Source organism: Mytilus edulis, chromosome 11 (genome assembly GCF_963676685.1).
Source record: "Mytilus edulis chromosome 11, xbMytEdul2.2, whole genome shotgun sequence".
Lineage (NCBI taxonomy): Eukaryota > Metazoa > Mollusca > Bivalvia > Mytilida > Mytilidae > Mytilus > Mytilus edulis.
In genome coordinates this window covers 72,658,637-72,680,030 of record NC_092354.1, presented here as the reverse complement: position 1 = coordinate 72,680,030, position 21,394 = coordinate 72,658,637, and the positions used below count along the sequence as shown (strand labels likewise).

The 21,394-nt window shown below is 31.5% G+C and overlaps 1 protein-coding gene across 1 annotated transcript; it reads right to left on the bottom strand.

Annotated features, from left to right (window-relative positions):
• Nucleotides 1–1,784: 1,784 nt before the first annotated feature.
• On the bottom strand, nt 1,785–17,557 carry LOC139496225 (uncharacterized). The gene is made up of 6 exons (XM_071284705.1): nt 17,092–17,557; nt 15,023–15,166; nt 6,956–7,103; nt 5,495–5,707; nt 2,623–2,809; nt 1,785–2,170 (listed from the first exon to the last, which is right to left on the bottom strand). Exons 1-6 carry the CDS (start codon nt 17,532–17,534, stop codon nt 2,154–2,156), a joined length of 1,152 nt encoding a protein of 383 aa, XP_071140806.1. The 5' UTR covers nt 17,535–17,557; the 3' UTR covers nt 1,785–2,153.
• Nucleotides 17,558–21,394: the final 3,837 nt, after the last annotated feature.

Genomic DNA, 21,394 nt, shown 5'->3' with positions numbered 1-21,394 from the left:
CCATTCGTTTGATGTGTTTAAGCTTTTGATTTTGCCATTTAATTAGGTACTTTTACTTTTTGAATATTTCTCAGGAGTTCACTATTTTTTTGTGATTTCTCTTTTTACCTTGTGTATCTTTTCACTGCATCATGTACATAGCTCAAATATTTTTTAGTATACAATTTTGAGGCAACAAAAAGTTATATAAACATAATAAAGAGCTGCTTTATAAGAGCATGATATACTGTTTCACTTTTAGCTTGTCTTTAAGCATTAAATGATTTTTTTTGTGCATTAATTAAGCTGTTAGTTTTCTCATTTGAATTGTTTTACATTTGTCATTTCAGGGTCTTTTATAGCTGACTGTGCAATATGGGATTTGCTCATTGTTGAAGGCCGTACGGTCACCCATAGTTGTTATCTTTTTTTTAAAAATATTTTCAGCTTTGAAATTAGCTGAGGTCAACAAATATAAACAATTCACAAAAGTTTTATAAAATTTTGTGAAAGTGTTTATGACCCTTTTTTAAGCATAACAAGTGAAACTGCGAGCTACTGCTCACTGATGATACCCCCGCCGCAAGTGGATAATATTAATAGTGTAAAAATATGCAAGTGTTGGGTAAACAGGAAGTTGTCGAGTGATGAATCTGAAAACGCATCACACGGTATAGCTGACTTATAAAAATCCTGAAACCAAATTTCAGAAATCCTTGTATTGTAGTTCCTGAGAAAAATGTGACGAAAGTTTTTAACTTGGTTATCATGTGTAAAATCATACAAGTGTTCGGTAAACAGGAAGTAGTCGAGTGATGAATCTGAAAACGCATCACACGGTATAGCTGACTTATATAAATCCTGAAACCAAATTTCAGAAATCCTTGTATTGTAGTTCCTGAGAAAAATGTGACGAAAATTTTCAACTTGGCTATCATGTGTATAATCATACAAGTGTTCGGTAAACAGGAAGTTGTCGAGTGATGAATCTGAAAACGCATCACACGGTATAGCTGACTTATATAAATCCTGAAACCAAATTTCAGAAATCCTTGTATTGTAGTTCCTGAGAAAAATGTGACGAAAATTTTCAACTTGGCTATCATGTGTAAAATCAGACAAGTGTTCGGTAAACAGGAAGTTGTCAAGTGATGAATCTGAAAACGCATCACACGGTGTGGCTGACATATATAAATGTTGATACCAAATTACAGAAAGGGTGGATGTGTAGTTCCTGAGAAAAATGTGACGAAAGTTTCATGGGACGGACTGACTGACGGACGGACTGACAGACAGAGGTAAAACAGTATACCCCCCTTTTTTAAAGCGGGGGTATAAAAATTCATAACACATAAACGTAAAATCTTAAATTTATAAAAATCGAAAGGGAGCATATATACATCAATAGATATAAACAATTCACCAAAGTTTCATTAAAGTTGATGGAAGCATATTTGACTCATTGTCCGAAAACTGGAAAATCCCACTTTTTTAAGGAAAAAAATTATTATAGATATAAACAATTCAACAAAGCTTCATAAAAGTTGGTGAAAGTGTTTTAAAGTAATTGACCGAAGTGTGGAGCATGGATGGACGGACAGACAGACCTATGGATGGACAGATAACGGTATACCATAATACATCCTGTCTAAGACTGACGGACGGACAACAGAATACCCTAAGTCCCATCTTTAAACGAACGAACAACAGAATACCATAATATGTCCCGTCTTAGACGGACGGACAGACAACAGAATACCATAATATATCCCGTCTTAGACGGGCGTATAAAAACACTCATATCGAACGTTCTTCAATGTATTCTGTATAAATAAGATAGATGCTGTGACAATACATATAAATCAAACTAACATCTATATACATGCATCAACAAAAAAGTGTCCAGTATACATCATATTTTTGTCATGTAATGTTTTTCACTATCTATTAAATCATAGGATGAAGTGACAATATTTTGGTTTTCACATCAAGGTAAAAATCCCCCATGTAGGATTTCAAAAGTTGGATTGTCTACACTTGGCGTTAATATAGAAACGAAGGCAATTATATCCACTGTGGGGAATACATCAATTTCTAGTCCAAGCTTGATGTGAGTTTAACATTTCCTATTCAACATCTTACTCTTCCATTTCTTTAATTTCTTGGAAATCCACTCAGCCTGGAAACCAATCTAAAATGAAGAACAAGTAATAAATTTAATGTCAATAAAAAAAAAAATATTATAATATAACAATGACCATATTTCTGACTTGGTACAGGATATTTTTTATAAGAAAAAAATGGTGGACTGAACCTGGTTTTGTGGCATGCCAAACCTCCCTCTTTTATGCCCATGTTAAATATAACATTAAAATGTTATGTGTAACATATTTGTTTTTCATTCATTTTTGTAAATAAACTAGGCCTTTAGTTTTCATTTTTGAATTGTTTCACATTGTCATTTCGGGTACTTTTATCGTTGTGTTGACTTTACGGTATGGGCTTTGCTCATTGATGAAGGTTGTACGTTGACCTATATAGTTGTTAATTTCTGTGTCATTTTGGTCTCTTGTGGATAGTTGTTTCATTGGCAATCAAACACCTTCTTTTTTTATATATATACAATATCAGGATTGATCTTACCAATGTTTCTATTCATAAGACTGAGCTTAAACAATGTCTCCAGTAAGATATCTCTATCTTCCTTTACCAACAGATCTAGTGGTTTCCCGTAATGAATTGTTGCTTTGTCTTCATCTGGCACAAGATCCCAACCATTCTTAAGTCTATTAACATGATCTTGTGTTATATGAAGTAGTGTCATAACAACCTACAAAATATCAAGAAATAAGTTACACAAGTAAATAGTAAACCAAACAAAAACCAAACAAGAATGTGTCCATACTACACAGATGCTTCACCCGCACTATCGTTTTCAATGTTCCCTAGACTATGTGGACCATGAAAATTGGAGTTACAACTCTTAGAAATATCAACATGTGGACTCAGTTTCAACATGTTGATTGGAGTTTAACTTTATCAAAACTATGGACAGACAGACAAAAGAAAGATGGACAAACAACAAATGAACAAATGAACAATTAAACAAATGGACCCATAGACCAAAAAAAAATACCCCTAGATGGAGCATAAAAAATGAATATTTTATTCTGCAAGTAGATGATGACAACTCTCAATCCAAGTCACAATTTGTAAAGGTAAAATAGATTGTCTAAGTACGATCTTCAACACTGTGTCCTTGATCTCACAGCAAGCTATAAATGTCCCCGAAAATGATTAGTGCAAAACCATTCAATCGGGATAACCAACTGTCTAATCTATATAAAAAAAAAAGAAACAAAAATTATTATGAATCACATCAACAAACGACAACTACTAAATATCAAATTCCTGAGAATTAGGAGAGATGCATTCAAATGCAGTGGATTTGAACTCTTTAATAGGTACCAACCTTCATCCTTATCTGATACAATAGTGTAACATCACTACATAATAAGACACACTAAAAAACATATACCTTGTGTTCAAATTACCGTGGCATGTAGAATATGAAGTGAACCATGAAATCAGCCAAGAATCGTATTTATGCCTAGGCCTAAATTAAAATATTGTTTGTTTGCCCTTTTCCGACCCTATGTTTTGAAACAGGGTAGGTAGGTAGGTAAAATATTTTATTTTTCTTTCCCAAAAAATAACTTAGCTCGGAACATTTTTTGTCATGGGTAGGCAGGTAGGTATAATATTTTATTTTATAGATACTAAATCTGCATTTATTTTTATTTTTGTATTCTTTTTATGTAAGTATACATGCTTTTACTTATATACTAATAAGTTTCTGGGACTATTAGTATTTAACATTCCCAGGAAATTTGAAAAAATTTATCATGAAGAATGTGAAGTTAATTTATATCAACTACTATTTTGAAAACAAATATCAAAATATAGGGTTGTGCAGTATATTTTCAACTTTTATATGCCTGGAACTTTTCATGTTTTTCAGAGTTTAAACTTACACTTATATTCTGTACAATGTACATTGTACGCTCACCTCGACCTTAAGTTTTTCTGTAAGAGATAACTTTGTCCTGATAAAGTATGTCCGGGCAGACATACATTACTAGTAGAAAAAGTCCCTAAAGTGTTCAAATTTTTCGTGTTTGCCTGTGTTTCCAATAAAAATGCTTCAAGACTTGAAACTCAATTGTCACGTATTTTACATCGCATTTATAAATGATCTGTATGGAAAATAATGGTGATTTTACTGCCAAATATTCTCCACTTTACAGACCTTTGGTTCATGTCAGATATAAACAATATATCAATGCTGGTTGAAAGCATCGTTAACATAATCATCCTGATCTATGGATCACAAAAGGCCATCCCTACATAGGATACAGCGTCCATTTACAAAATATTTTGTATACAAACGTTGAAAACTTTGTATTGGACGAAGTTTGTTTGAATGAACCCTGCTCTTCGAGTATAAAGACACAGAGTAACGTTCGTCATATTATGATTTCAAGCTTTCAACATCGATTTCAAACAAATGCTTTGAAACTCGAAATGCAAGTGTTCATGTCAAACGTGATAGCAAATGACAAGACCTTATGCGGGAAAGATAAAACATGAGGATTCCGGTAAAAAAGTTTTGAGCGGGAAATACAAAAATAAGATTTTTGGTAGGAACGAAAAAATAAAATAAAATAAAATCTTGCTGGTAAATACAAATAAAAGATTTTCAGGCGGAACGAATTTACAGGGTCAGTAGGTAAAGGGCAAACAAACAATATTTTAATTTAAGCCCTATCTTTTAAAAAAGAGGGACGAAAGATACTAAAAAGACTGTCAAATTCATAAATCTAAAACAAACTGACAACGCCATGGCTAAAAATGAAAAAGACAAACAAACAACAGCACACATGACACAACATAGAAAACTAAAGAATAAACAACACGAACCCAAGGTAGACTTATAATACATATGTCATGTATGAATACTTAGTTATAAGTTGATTAACTACAAATGCATGGTTATACTAACTTTAACCTGAGAATGTACTGGTTGCACAATACCACATGTAAATGTTCAGTGAATCAAGATATAGGTGTCAAAATTACACAGTAAAATATTCATATCATACTGTAAGAGGTTTACATCATAACCAGCATGTGTATTAGAAGTTGATGTGACTTATATGCATATGAAACATTGAAAGAAATTTTAATTTCAGGTGAAAATCAATTATGCCTTGTTGCTACGGTGTAAATTTAAGGTGCTGCCACCACTAGCCATGTAATGATAGCTACATACAGTGTAACCTGTGTTATTCAACACACTGGCAGATCTGAAAAAAATGTCTGATTAAGCAGGGTGTCAGAAAACTCAGGTGTCGAAATAGGCAGGTTGCACTGTCCATGCTGTCCATGTATACTGTTATTTATAATGACATCTTCCCAAATCAAAGTTTTATAAAAATAAGTAATACAATCTTACTTTTGTTCCAGAGACAATCATCCCTGGCATGTATGGGTTAAAACAGGAATCTTGCCACTCTAAAAGTAGTTCTCCTGCATGCTGTCCTAAGGCTGCAGAATGTAGGAAGGACAGTTGATGAATGGCGATATCCTCATTTGTATCTGAGCATCCATTTTCAGATCTTGTCTTATGTTTATATACTGGTTCCTTACTGTCAGAATTGTGTTTAAGCTGAAAGATTTGAAAAACATATCTGTCATGTTTGTAAATAAATGGCTTCCGACTTAGGTACAAAATAATACTGGCATGTTGAAGATGTTAAAAAGTATATACAAGAGTATATTGTAAGATAGCCTAAACACTACTTTCTATTTTTTTACTTCTAAATGGCTATTACTGTGGGTTCATTATTATTCGTTGGATACTAATTTTCATTTATACAGGTAAAAATGCAGGTGAACCACTAAATCATATGTTTAATGAATAAAATATAGTCTAAAGGCTGGTATGTTGACCTCAGCAAAATCAGGAAATTAAAGATCCACGAACACACAAGTTATCTTTTATCCAAAAAAATTGGTAGCCACGAAAATAACTGAATCCACAGTAGTCTGTTTTGTTTCTGCTTATAAAAAAGAAGATTTGGTATGATTGCCAATGAGGCAACTGTCCACAAAAGACCAAAATGACACAGACATTAACAACTATAGGTCACTGTACGGCCTTCAACAATGAGCAAAGCCCATACCCAATAGTCAGCTTTAAAAGGCCCCAATAAGACAATGTAAAACAATTCATTGAGGAAACTAATGGCCTTATTTATGTAAAAAAATGAACGAAAAACTGTTGTTGGTTGCTAACTCATTTACATGTACTCCATGTCTGCTTTCATGCATAGGCAAAAAAAATAAAGTAAAATCAGTGACAAAACAAATCTTAAGCTTATTAAATCTTAACCTATTGTCCAATCTTCATAGTCAGTGCATGGGTTGTCCAATTGACAGTCACGGGAATAACATAACTAGATGACCAATACTTTTTAATTTTTTTTTTAAAAACCATAACAAGCATATTATTTCAAAAATCTATGGATTTGAATTTAAACCCCATACTACCTAAATCAATAAATTTTTGGAGACTTTTTGTTAATTTTGTTTAGTGACAAGAAGGCTATCTAATAGAAGATATAGAGTGGACATGATCTTTTCCATAGGACATGGGGTGGTCAACTGAGTTTTTTTACCATGACTGTTAACCTAGGAAGTTGTGCATACATTATGACCCTGTCTCTGGTGATGCTTAATATGCATGTCAAGTATAAACTTTGAAATCATAGTGGCTTTCTAGATATAGCCGGGAAACAATTTGTTATGGGTAGACTGACTATTGGGTGAGGAGGGGCCCCAATTATCTTCCTTGTATAAGCCTTGTATCAAAATCTGGCATTTTAACGTAAAGTATAATAATATATTTATTTACCTCAATAACAGATACGACTAAATGGGATATCTGTTGTGATAAATCCTCTTCTTCAGTATTAAGTAATGTTCCTTTTAGTCGTAGGTCTGGACTTGATATTACATCAACATTATTAATGCGCATCTCACTTTGATAAACACTTCCTAACCTTAAAAAAAAATAATCATGATCAAAGATCTTAATAATGAAGTCATCTTAAAAAAAAGTTAATATACAGAACTTCATAAAACAAATATTCTCAAAATAATAAGTAGTATTTAACATGTTTAATCTAGATCTACATGTACAGTATGTAAGTTATTTGTCCTTTATATACACAGATATGTATATCAGTATATATATATATATAATTCAAAATTTTAAAAATGACTTTCGTCAATTGAGATCTCGAAAGGAAATTTGTTCTATACATTCTATCTGAAATCTGAGACACCCTTTTGGAGATAATGGCCATACGAACAACATGTAATAAAATCAACCCTCTAGGGATACCTATGCGAAAGCTAATTTCATTTGAAAGTGGAAATTTGGTGAAAAATATTTTAGACACAGTTAACATTATAATTGGTTACAAAATTGTTGTATAATACTAACATGACTAACATTGCATTAATTTAAAAGATTAATCTGTCAGCTATCCAAAACTATCACTTTTATAAATTTTCAAGCATTATTAAGAAAGTTACAGCATTTTAAAACTTGGGAGTTGGAGTTATAAAATCTTTGTATTGTGCTACCTTAAATATTAAAAAATCTATAAAATATGCCATTTTAACGTCACTTTTTAAATGGTTATTGTTGAAAATGGAATTATATAGCCTCATTCGTATTCACTACCAACATTTATATATCATGTATATATGTTATGTATTATCATGAAATACAACATATATTTGAATACTTAGACTGAACACATGTGCAGCCACTTCCATTTTAGACAAAAACCGTCCTTAAAATTAGCACAAATGGACAAATTATGAAATACCTTTGCATGGAATAATGATGCTAGTACCTGATGCATGTCAATTGTATTGTCAAAAACAGCCTTTATTTCTACTTTCCAATAAATAAAAAGATAAAATTAAGAATGGAGTTTAAAATTTTACAACTTTGTAAAAATGCTATATTCATGATATTTTGGGGCTACTCCTATTACAAAATTTGAAAAACTAGATATGTTGAAACAACATAATTCCCTGCCGCCTTATCACAAAAATATTAATTATAAATCAGGTTGTCAGTTTTCTTGTTTAACTGTTTTACATTTGTCTTTTGAGGGACTTTTTAGCTTGAGGGACTTTTTAGCTAAATCAGTCACATATGTTTTGCTCATTATTAAAGGCTTTTCATGACCTACAGTTGTTAACTGATCATTAAGACATGTGCCACATGTGGAGAAGGAATCTGCTTACCCTTCTGGAGCACCTGATATAACCCCCAGTTTTTGGTTGGGTTTGTGTTGCTAAGTCTTTAGATGTTCTTTGTTGTGTCTTGTGTGTACTTTTTGTTGTTGTTTGTCTTTTTCTTTTTTAGCTATATATACAATGTATATGGTGTTGTCAATTTATTTTCGATCTATGCCGTTTGAATATTCCTCTGGTATCTTTCACTTAGACTCTTTTCTATCATAGTTGGTTTCTGGTAGAGTCATGAGAGTGTTTTATAATCTTCATTGATCATTATCAGTCAGGGGACTTACTGATATAAGTGATTTTTAAATCACTTATTTGAGTAGCAAATTCAAAGTTTTGTCACAAATTGGGATTTTGTAGTTTTTTTCAAAATCTTAAACACATAGGTTTGAATAATTTCTTTTAATTAGTAAAATTAAAAAAAAAACTTTTTGCTTCTTTTAAGTAGCAAGGTTTATGACTCTGATGCTATCATTTAGCTGAAAATTCTATTTTAGTTGAAAAAATGCTATAATAATGGCTTTACATAATGAACTGATACTTTCTTAAAAGATTTTTCCCAGCAGTGGGGGTATTTTTCCTGTGAAGTTCAAGGTTTCATCTTTTAGATTATGTAATAAAATTCTACTGTTCGGCGATAAAAATTTCACTGTTCGGGGGTGTTGAAATTAGTGGGGGTTATTAAAAGAATGATACTTAAAGAAGTGATTTTTGGGAAAGAAATTGAGGTCTGATACTTAAACAAGTGATTTTTATGTCATTATCCTAGATTCAGTACAAGGTCATCACCTGAAATGACCTGGTCATCCTAGACAACACAGATGTTGGTTCTGATCAGTTTAGAAACATAATTAGTCCCTGGATCATTAGTATTTAAAGCTACAATAAAATTAAATCACTTCTTCCAGTGATTAATTTGTACTACTTAAATAGGTGATCATTAAAGAAAGACAACTCTAACTTCCAACCTTTATGGAAATAATGTTACTTGAAGAAAAACATCATCACGAAATTTCTGATAGAATGCGAGTGGTAGAAAACTATACACAAGATATAGAAATTGATTCAAACAATGTCAGGGAAGATTTCTTAAAACTTCAGAGTCACTCTATGAAGTATAACCTTATTTTTGGCGGAATTCAACAGACCCTTGATGATGATCACGAAGACACAGAAGCAGTGATTAAAAACTTTATAGAAAAAGAACTGGAAATCCCAAATGCAGATGCTATTCAATTTCAAAACGTGCACAGACTAAGAAAACGTCGTGATGGAAAACCTCGCAATATTATCGCTAGATTTACAAATTATCGTGACCACGAACGTGTACGTAAATCTGTGCCCAATAAACTTAAAACAAAACCACAATTCTCAGTGAACCAACAGTATCCAACCGAAATTAGCAATCGCCGTAAAGCGTTGATCCCTAAACTTAAAGAACTCCAGCGCCGAGGTACAAAAGCTTCCTTAATTTACGACCAAATAATGGTAGACGGACAACCTTATAATCCATCCCGTGACGAGCCTCCTAATCCAATACACAACGGTAGAGGAAATTTCTGTTAGGACAACACATCAGACAATCATGGACCTTTAAATTGGACAGTTGACAATTTAAAATTTACCTATCTTAACGTTTGTGGTATTAATTCTAAATTGCTGAATCCAGATTTTGCTACATTAATAAAGAGTTATGACATTCTTATATTTACTGAAACTAAAACTGATGATCTAGATGACTTGAAATTACCACACGATTATACTTTTTATGCAAAACATAGAAAAAAATGTAAAAAGAAATCAGGTGGTATTGTTGTTGTTTATAGAAAACACCTGACGAAATTTTTAAATTTTATAAATTCTGAATCTGAATTTGTTCAGTGGGTAGAAATTTCAAAGAATTTATCAAACTTGCGAGAAAACATTTTGCTAGGTTGTATTTATATACCCCCCGAAAATACACGATATACTTCTGAAGAGTCGTTTTTGGAAATTGAAGATGAATTAATTAAATACTCAACTGATACAAAAAATATTGCATTAATTGGTGATTTTAACGCCAGAACTTCTACTGTCTCAGATTACATTATTCCTGACGAAAACTTATTAGAAATTTTAGATGTCAATGATTTTTATGATAATGATGATAATATTTTTTCATACCTTCATCTTAAAGATAAAGATATCCCTCTTGAGAGGTGTAGTAAAGATCGTGGTAGAGTAAATAAATATGGTAATATGTTAATAGAACTTTGTAAAAGAAGTGGTATTTATATTTGTAATGGCAGATTATTTGCTGATAAACATATTGGTTGTACAACTTGTAAAGATGCAAGTTTAGTAGATTATTTAATTATGTCTCCATGTATGTTTGATATAACATCAGATTTCGGTATTGTTGATTTTAAACCTATGTTTTCTGATGTTCACAATAGATTATATTTTTCATTTTCGTTTCCCTCGAGCAATTCATTAAACAATTCGCATAATCATACAATAAACAGTAATACTTACATCAGGTGGGACAGTACAAAAACAGACGATTTCACTCAGGTGTTGACAAACGATACAAGTAGCTCATTACAACAGTTAAATGATATTTTGAATAGTATTGAAATTGACACAGCCACCAGTGAAAGTGTTAACGGTCTAGTAAATGACCTAGGTCGTGTACTTTTAGACACGGCTGAGACTGTATTTGGTAAATCAAAAAAGAAACTACACAACCCCGACCATGAAAACAAACCATGGTTCAATAAAGAATGTCGAATCAAACGAGATGCATTTCATAAAAGCAAAAGTACATACAATAAAGCAAAATCAGATGCAAACAAAACCGCATTAAATCACACAGCTCGAGAATATAAAAAAATTCTACAAGTTAATTATCACAAATATAAAGACAAATGTTCAAATGAGCTGAGAACATTGTCAAAGCATGACACCAAAGGATTTTGGAAAACACTAAAAAAAATGTCTTACACTAAAAAAGAATCTCCACCAATAGATATAAATACATTTTACGATTATTTTAAGGATTTAAACGCGGGCGAAGAAGATGATATACATGCACCCAATCTTGACATTAATCAGATATCTAGTAACCCCATTTATGATGAAATATTGAATGGAAGTATTACTGAACTGGAAGTCTTGGAAGCCATGAAAAATTTAAAAAATAACAAGGCACCTGGTTCTGATAAAATACTTAATGAATTTTTGAAAAATTCACCACCTTTTTTTATGTCATTGTATTGTAAATTATTTAATATTGTATTAGATACTGGAATTATTCCAGACTCTTGGACAAATGGCATTATTAAACCTGTGTTCAAAAATAAAGGCAATCCTACAGATCCTGATAATTTTAGAGCTATTACTCTTATCAGCTGTTTGGGAAAATTATTCACTTCTATTATTAATACTAGACTAAATTTTTTTGCGAATGAAATTTCGCTTATATCAGAAAATCAAGCTGGTTTTAGAAAAGGATATGCAACAACAGATAATATTTTTGTGTTACATGCACTTGTAGAATTATATTTTTCATTTGGAAAAAAACTTTTTTGTACATTTATTGACTTTAGAAAAGCTTTTGACACTGTTTTAAGAACTGGATTATGGCAAAAACTACATCTTAGTGAAATCAAGGGGAAATGTTTCAAAGTTATCTTTAATATGTATCAAGGTATTAAATCTTGTGTTCAATATAATGGTGAACAATCAGAATTTTTTCCATGTCTGATTGGTGTTAGGCAAGGGGAAAACTTGTCTCCTTTTTTATTTTCTATTTTCTTGAACGATTTGGAACAATATTTTAGAAATTTAGATGGTATTCCTTTAGAACTTTTAAAGGACAAATTTGAAAACGAACTTCATATATTTTTTGAATTGTTCGTAATTCTGTATGCTGATGATACAGTAATCTTTTCAGAAACTAAAGAAGGCTTGCAACATTCCTTAGATATTTTCCAGTTGTACTGTGAAAATTGGAAATTGAAGGTGAATGTTAAGAAAACCAAAGTTATGGTATTTAGCAAGAGGAAACCTAAAGAAAATCTGAAATTTACACTGCAGAATGATTTACTTGAAATTGTTGATACATATTCGTATTTGGGTGTAATTTTTAAATATAATGGTACATTTTTTGATACCAAGAAGAAACTTGTAGATCAAGCCCAAAAGGCACTGTTTTATATTTACAAAATTATACGGAATGAATCTTTACCAATTGATCTACAATTTAAACTCTTTGATTCTATGATAGAACCTATCTTACTGTATGGTTCTGAAGTTTGGGGCTTTGAAAACCTGAAAATTATCGAAAAAACTCACTTGAAATTCTGCAAAAGGGCGCTGAAAGTTAGAAACACTACGCCTAATTTTATGGTGTACGGAGAATTGGGTAGATTTCCTCTTGAAATAAAGGTGAAAAGTAGAATGATTATATATTGGTGTAAAATTGTAAATAATGAATCAAAACTATGCAGTTTATTGTATAGACTGATGCTTGGTTTAAGGCCTAAATCTAAATACACCTTTAAATGGGTAAATTGTATAGAAGCAATATTAAACGATACTGGCATTGGATATATTTTTGCCAATCAAATAGGCTACTGTGATAAAATGTACTTAAAACAGATACTTTGTGATCAATTTGTACAACAGTGGTTTAGTAATATTGAAAATTCATCACGAGGTCAATTCTACTCAATATTTAAAAAAGATTTTACTTTAGAAACATATCTGCTAAAACTTCCCGAATATTGCAGGCTTTGGATCACACACTTTAGGTGTTCAAATCTGCGTCTGCCTATAGAAACAGGCAGATGGCAAAATATCCCGAGGCATGATAGAATATGTACTTTGTGTAAGAGTAATATTGGTGATGAATTTCATTTGCTATTTAAGTGTACTTATCAAAATATTGTTGTATTAAGGGAAAAGTTTCTGCCAAGCTATTACACAGTGAACCCTAATTATAAAAAAATGGAAGGTCTTCTTTCAATATGTAATGTACAACTGTATAAACGTCTTTCTGTATTTATCAAAAACATTGCAAATATGTTCTGAAAATGTTAAAAAAAACCATGTTGTATGTTATTGTTATATCTTTATACTATGTCATTGATACCACATAATTACTTCGTCATGTTTATATAATGCTATTATGTATGACCTCATGTTACACATGTATCTGTGTCTGAGTGTTCAAATAAAATCTTATAATCTTATAAATCAGTGATTTAGAAAATCACTTATTTAAGTAAGTCCCCTGACTGATTATACCACATCTACTTATTTTATAGCTAATTTTGTGAAAGTAATATAAATGCATGACATGAATGAACCTGAATAAAACACAATTAAGGAATGACTGTAATATTTTTTCTGTCTATGAAGAAATAACATAAAAAATTTGGTGCACACTGAATAACGCGCGTAGCGGGTTATTTACAGTGTGCACCACATTTTTTTATGTTATTTCGAATAGACAGAAAAATTATTACAGTCATTTCTTATAATTTAATTCTAAATTCCATTTTAAACCGTAGAAAACCATGAAAAAACATTGATGGTCACATGACTAAATTATGTCTATGGGCTCATAACAAAATAATGTCAGCCAATCAGAAGACGTGTTACATCCAAAATTAAATTATTTGTATTTAGACTCATGTAACCAAAATCAGCTCTAGATCTATAGGCATTAAATGAATGAGTCAGAACAAGAGAAAAGTTTCATGAAATTGTCATGTCCAGGGGCCAAGGTTCGACCATAATTCTGTTTACCAGAGCATATCACAAACTTGATTTGTAAGTCACTATTGTACACTCAAGCAGTAAAAAAGAACATGTATGCAACTATATAACTACAATGATTGATTTGAAACTCTACATAAATTTATATTTTATGGTCTTTTGTTAAACATGTAAAAGTGCTTTTTGGTGTGAGCCATGGCTCCTTGTTGAAGGCCATACAATGGTTTTTACTTTTACAAATTGTGACTTGGTTGGAAAGTTGTCTCATTGGCACTCATACCACATCATGACTTTTTATTTATTTTTACATGTATATCAATGTATATAGTATGAACAAAGCTTATAACAGATAGTCAGACAACACTAGAATAATTTTCTCCAAGTCTGGTTTTAAATTTACTAGTATGTAGTGGAAGCTATCTGGGACCCTGTTTAATCAATGCATCATGCATGATACTTTTCAATGAGACTTGTTTAAACCATCGTAAATCATGTAAATACTTCTAATAATTTATTTTTTTACTATAATTTGAGTTTTGAAAAAGTGGATCATAATCTATCAAAGATTTTTAGTAATTGCTTTCTAATTTTTGTCTTCCCTCAGCTTGTTACTGATGACCTTTGCTTTTTTGCCTGTTGACCCAACAGAAAGTTGTCTTAACATACATGACATACTAATGACTGTTTATTCCCTATTGGACAAAATAGCGATAAGGTGTATTGTACATGTGCTACTTACTCGTCCTGTAGACAAAATAGCGATAAGGTGTATTGTACATGTGCTACTTACTCGTCCTGTAGACAAAATAGCGATAAGGTGTATTGTACATGTGCTACTTACTCGTCCTGTAGACAAAATAGTGATAAGGTGTATTGTACATGTGCTACTTACTCGTCCTGTAAATAACACATTCTTGCCAATGCTCCAACCATCCCAGTATATAAGTGCTTTGATGTTGGTTTCTTTCTGTACAGTCTTTCTAACATAAACGCTATACGCTGAGTGAAATCAATAGCATAACTCAAAGATATATTCCTGAAATTGGATAAATACAAATTTTTAAAATCTTTCAAATAATACATTTTTTAGATAAGAGATCTAGATTAATTGACATTTCAGTCGTACTGATTTATCTGTAAGTCTTACTTTGCTGAATGTTTTTGCCATGTTTCTATAAAAATAGGGAAATTAGATATGATTGCTGACGAGACAACTCATGAGTCAAAATGAAAAAAAAAATTACAACTATAGGGTGTCTACAATCTTCACCAAAGCCCAAACTGCAACCAAATTAAAAACCATTAGAAACTGGCAATACAGAACACATGTATTCCCGATTCATTATAACTTTATTCTTTTAATGTACATTGTTTGTACATTTACATTTAATTTCTATTTTCTATCATGTTTTCCTTTACAGGAACTGTACAGTTTTTTTTATATAGCATGTATAGTGTGCATATCTAATTTGCAATGTTGGTCATGTATTTTTAATTAATAAATTAAAAACAAATTTAAAAAGTATCATTTGCCATATTCTATTTGCAATTCTAATATGACGTGCTTCTTTCGCTTTGTGAATAAACTCATGCTGTTAATCCAAAAAAATTTGTTAGTACATGTGTATATTGACTACAGCCATGACAGCAGAATAATGAATTTTATCAAATTGGTATGCATTTACATTATTTTATTAACTTAAAACACTTCCAAACTCTCAAATGATGCACATGTTCTTACTAATTCATTTATTATGGATGTCATGTGCTGAAATTCAAAATTGAAATATTTGACCTAATGTAGATACGACAACTGTTCATGTAGGCTGTTCAAAACTCATCCCTCTGAAAAATCACATTGCCAGTCTTTGTTTTTTTTCAAACAAAAAAGGGTCTCAGGTTCATGGAAGAGCCTTACACAATTGCTCTATACTTATACATGTTATACATATCCGACATAGAAATTACATTAAGTGTCCTAATCAGAATCAAAATAATTGATGCAAGCTATTCTTTATTGTAGTTTTATCATGGGTAGGCATTATATTCGTGTTATTTTAGCCCTCACTATCACTAGGGCAAAAATAATCTCGAATAAAATGCCTACCCATGTTAAAACTACATTATATTTCATGTTTCATTTCCAATCCTTTGACAGTTTGTTATAAAATCAGATGCAGGTACGCATAGCCTACATACGTGTAAGTCAATTTTGCTATGAGTTACTTCATGCAATAATGCACAGACAATGCCTATTCTCTGACATCTAATTATCAAACGCAAAGCAGGTACATTGTACATGTAGTGCACAAATACAAATTTGCTAACTTTTCCACACATACTGCCTTCTGTAATAGACCTTATCGCTAATCCCAGCTGACCATTGTCAATTTGTGGCGTCAGATATTTTGTTTTATGACGTCAAAATTTTACGGGAACCTGTGTGATATCCAGTAATAGCAGTTATTATGTATATATCAGTTATTATGTATATATATGCAACCCGACTTTAAATAAAGATTACTTTACTTTTTACTTTACTTTAAATAGCGATAAGCCATTAAGGTGTATTAGTTTCAGATGACAGAAGTACATACATTGTAATATAGTGTTATTGCATGAATATTGGGGAATATTGTCCCGAGTAGAATTTTATATTGCACGAGCTTGCGAGTGCAATATATGTTCTACAAGGGACAATATTCCCCAATATTCATGCAATAACCCTTTTATTGTATAGCAATATAATATTTGAAAGTAAAAATTGGTTTAAACTAAGATTTTGTCATTGATGACGTCATGAATTTTGAAGATTCTAGTGCAATATTAGAATTTATTGCACGCTAAGTTTTGGTTACTTTCTGTGGGAAATATTTTATTGCTATGCAATAATAACAATTATTTCTTCTTTTGTTAATATTTGTGGATTATTATCATCAATGCTTTGTTATAAATACTTACAGCATATTGTCAGTTGTTGACAGTGACTGTCTCAACAAAGCCGTGTTATTGTATAGCTGGTTGATGAGAGAACTAGCGTAACTCATTGACCATCTTGGAAGTCCATCCAATGGAGGTAAATCAAAAGTCAGTTTGCTTTTCAATTCATCTAGGGTTTGCTGCACCAGTGGGTTTGCTTCAAATGGTTGTTCACTTTTGGCTAAAACGTCAAACATACCAGTCGTGTCATCTTCAAATGTTCTGTTGAAGTGTATGCCTAAAGGATATAAATCAGAAATATACCACCTACTAATGTTGTGGGGTATGCCCTCATCTCCAGAGGAGGAATCTGATTCATAGTCCAAATGCTTCCTCTTTCTACCCATATATGTTGTGTCTCTCTCGCTATTCGTGCTTTTCTCTGAGATCGAAAAGCCACCCGGGCTACAGGGAACAGCAGCCATTGAATTGTTGTCAGTCTTCTTCTTCTTGGTATAAGCCTCCTTTAATTAGGAGCACCTCCAAATATATATGGAGTTTTCCCTTAACTTAAATTTTTGTTTAAAATGATAAAACAAAATTTCCAACATATGTACAGCACATATAAATAAACAATAAACAATAGAAATGTCATGCAAGGCATATTTACATGGACCTTTTTATTACAAACTATTCTACCATACAAGTATATTCACTTAAGTATGTGACTTAGTTTTATTTATATTTAAACTTATGTTTCATTTGAATTTGCTTTTTAATATGCATAAAATGTACATTAAAAGGTTTCATTTAATAAGATCTATGTATTAAAATAATAATAGTTTAAGATGTAAGAATTTAATAAAATCTAAAAAGGCAGATTTTCTCAGTGGAATGTTATATGTACTTCATGATCAATTGTATATTAAAATCTTTAAAAAGTTATAAAAACTTGTTTTGTCACCATCAATAGATTTTAAAAGGTTATATAAATGATAAGCACCATATAATAGATGTATAAGGCTGTTGAGGATAGGAGTGATCTTTAAATATTTAAGATTCTTACAATTATTATTAAATTAAATGACAGACTCTGTGTTGGTACTATATATATGTTACTTATTATAATCAATGTTCTCATTTGGTTGTCAGTTCTTCCACTTTATGATATATGTATCTTTATATAACTATATATATATATGCACATTATGTGTTTCTATTTGTTGTCTAAAATTTTCAGTCTCTCTATGTGCATTTGAAATAGCATGTTTCTAGTTTTGTTTTCAATGTTTTCCATGAATTTTTCACAGCTATCTAACAACTCCTTGTAGTTTATTCTCTTTCTGTGTATTAAACTCCAGTAGGTAGGAGCACCAGTACACGGAGTTTTACTAATTTAAGATTATAAAGTGGTACATGTACATCTTAAAATTAGGTGGGGCAATGTACATCGCGAATATGAATTTACAAGAATAAATCTTTTTTTGACCTATCTTATTAAAAAAATAGCAATTTCTGTTTTGAATTGATTCGAATTTTGTTTTCCTAAAAATTGATGATCTTTTAAAAATCAGTTTATTAACATTTTTGGAATATGATCTTTAAAATTATGAAATAGTTTTTGTTTTTGCCACGGTCTCATTTAATTTTAAGGAAGACTATTAAAAGATTAACAGCCTATATCTCTTGATCCGGATCCGATGATATGAGTGTGATACCGTTTTTAGTCTGTACCTAAATAAAATGTTCTAGATGGCACAGGAAAAATGAGCCACAAGTTAAAATATATAAAGATGAAGTTATTCCTCTTTGTACTGACTTTCTCCCATCATGTATGTTCTTAAAATCATATTTAATTATCAATTTTTTTCTTTTTTGCTGAATGGTTGACGTTTTCCTTGTTAAAGGGAAGACGATATTGTGCAATGGACAAGTTAAGTGTTATTATTGTAAAGAGGGACAGGTATGAATGCGTACAGATATTTTTAGAACTGGGCATGCCCAAAAAGACAAAGTATCGATTAATCGGGAATGCACAATTCAGCCAGTTTTATAAGTTCCGAGCACTGTTAGCAAAATGCTGCATGCATCGTAATACAAGATTAATTTTAGCAAACACGGCAAAATTATTGAAATTCAAATGCATTATTTTACAACTACTTGCCTGATTATGCATGGCTTTAATTCAAGTGCACAGTTTTACAAGTTCGTGCACGATTATGCCTGGCTTTATTTCAAGTGCACAGTTTTACAGCCTCTGGCATGATTATGCCTGGCTTTATTTTATGTGCACAGTTTTACAACTTCTTGCATGATCATTCATGGCTTAAATTCAAGTGCACAGTTTTACAACTTATTGCATGCTTATTCGTAGCTTAAATTCAAGTGCATAGTTTTACAACTTCTTGTATGATTATGCATGGCTTTAATTCAAGTGCATAGTTTTACAACTTCTTGCATGATTACTGATAACCTAAATTCAAGTGAATAGTTTTACAACTTCTTGCATGATTATTCAAGGCTTTAATTCAAGTACACAGTTTTACAATTTCTTGCATGATTATGCATGGCTTTAATTTAAGTGCATAGTTTTACAATTACTCATAGCCTAAATTCAAGTGTATAGTTTAACAACTTCTTGCATGATTATTCAAGGCTTAAATTCAAGTGCACAGTTTTACAACTTATTGCATGCTTATTCGTAGCTTAAATTCAAGTGCATAGTTTTACAACTTCTTGTATGATTATGCATGGCTTTAATTCATGTGCATAGTTTTACAACTTCTTGCATGATTACTGATAACCTAAATTCAAGTGCATAGTTTTACAACTTCTTGCATGATTATTCAAGGCTTTAATTCAAGTGCACAGTTTTACAATTTATTGCATGATTATGCATGGCTTTAATTTAAGTGCATAGTTTTACAATTACTCATAGCCTAAATTCAAGTGCATAGTTTAACAACTTCTTGCATGATTATTCAAGGCTGAAATTCAAGTGCATAAATTTACAATTTCTTGCATGATTATGCATGGCTTTAATTTAAGTGCATAGTTTTACAGCTTCTTGCATGATTACGCATGGCCTAAATTCAAGTACACAGTTTTACAACTTCTTGCATGATTATGCATGGCTTTTAATTAAGTGCGCAGTTTTACAACTCTTTGCATGATTATTCATGGCTTAAGTTCAAGTACACCGTTTTACAACTCCTTGCATGATTATTCATGGCTTAAGTTCAAGTACACAGTTTTACAACTCCTTGCATGATTATTCATGGCTTAAGTTCAAGTACATAGTTTTACAACTTCTTGCATGATTTTTCGTGGTCACGAATATTTAAGGCTTTAATTCAAGTGCACAGTTTTACCATTGTTTGCATAATTCTGCAACAACTTACTTTGAATTCATAATTTATTCAAATGTTTAATTCAAAACAGTTTTGTTTCTATGAATATCAACTAAAACAAATTCACGTGCATGTTTCTACAATTGTTTTCATTATTCTGCATAATGATCAGTGGCGGATACAGACATTTTCATAAGTGGGGGCCCACTGACTGACCTAAGAGGGGGCCCGCTCCAGTCACGATTCCAGTTCAAGAGGATACCGGTATATTAAAGGGACCAAATCAGAAATGAAATTGAGATTGGAAATGGGGAACATGCCAAAGAGACAAAAAAAAAAAACGACCAACGAGCAGACAACAACCGAAGGTCTTCAACGCAGCGAGAGAAAAAAACCCGCACCCGGAGGTGGTCCTCAGTCGGTAGGCAAATCTCTTTAGTGTACATGTACATACTGAAGTCGTCATTATTGAAAGCCAATATATTATCTGAATAAAAAGTGTTATTGAATTTTAAATCAGATGTTGTTTCGATGGGTCTTTGCTGATTTTAGTCATAAATTGTAACTCGTAACAATACAGAAACAGATCCCCAATAAGTGGTGCACAGTTAGTTCCCACGAAAATTCCGATAATTTTACATTTTACGGAATCTCCATAGAGAACAAAAATGTTTATAATAAAAATTCAAAGGCAGTTATAGTGTCAAAACAGGTCCAATTGACATAGTTCTTTTGTTTGTTGTTACTAAAAAATCATCTAAAAGAGATTGAACATGTGTATTCGCATTTCGACTTTTTAAATGCCCATTTAATCAGGTGTGTGAATTATTTTAGGCAAAGTGGTCCATAGGGTAAGGAAATCAAAATTTGAACAGATTCGAAATCACTTATATAAGTATGCAATTTATCAAGTACTTCCACAACGATTACTTTTCTTTTACACTCCTAAAGTAAATAATTTCACTATTTTCAAAGGCCATATTTGAAAAAAAATA

What these genes read in the sequence shown, in the direction of transcription:
- LOC139496225 (XM_071284705.1), bottom strand. Translation starts at nt 17,534, where the DNA reads ATGGCTGCTGTTCCCTGTAGCCCGGGTGGCTTTTCGATCTCAGAGAAA. An exon ending in ATGTGTTATTTACAGGACGA is followed by an intron (nt 7,104 to 15,022) that starts GTAAGTAGCACA and finishes TTTTTTTTTAAG; the next exon opens with GTTAGGAAGTGTTTATCAAA. An exon ending in TAGTCGTATCTGTTATTGAG is followed by an intron (nt 5,708 to 6,955) that starts GTAAATAAATAT and finishes CAAATCTTTCAG; the next exon opens with CTTAAACACAATTCTGACAG.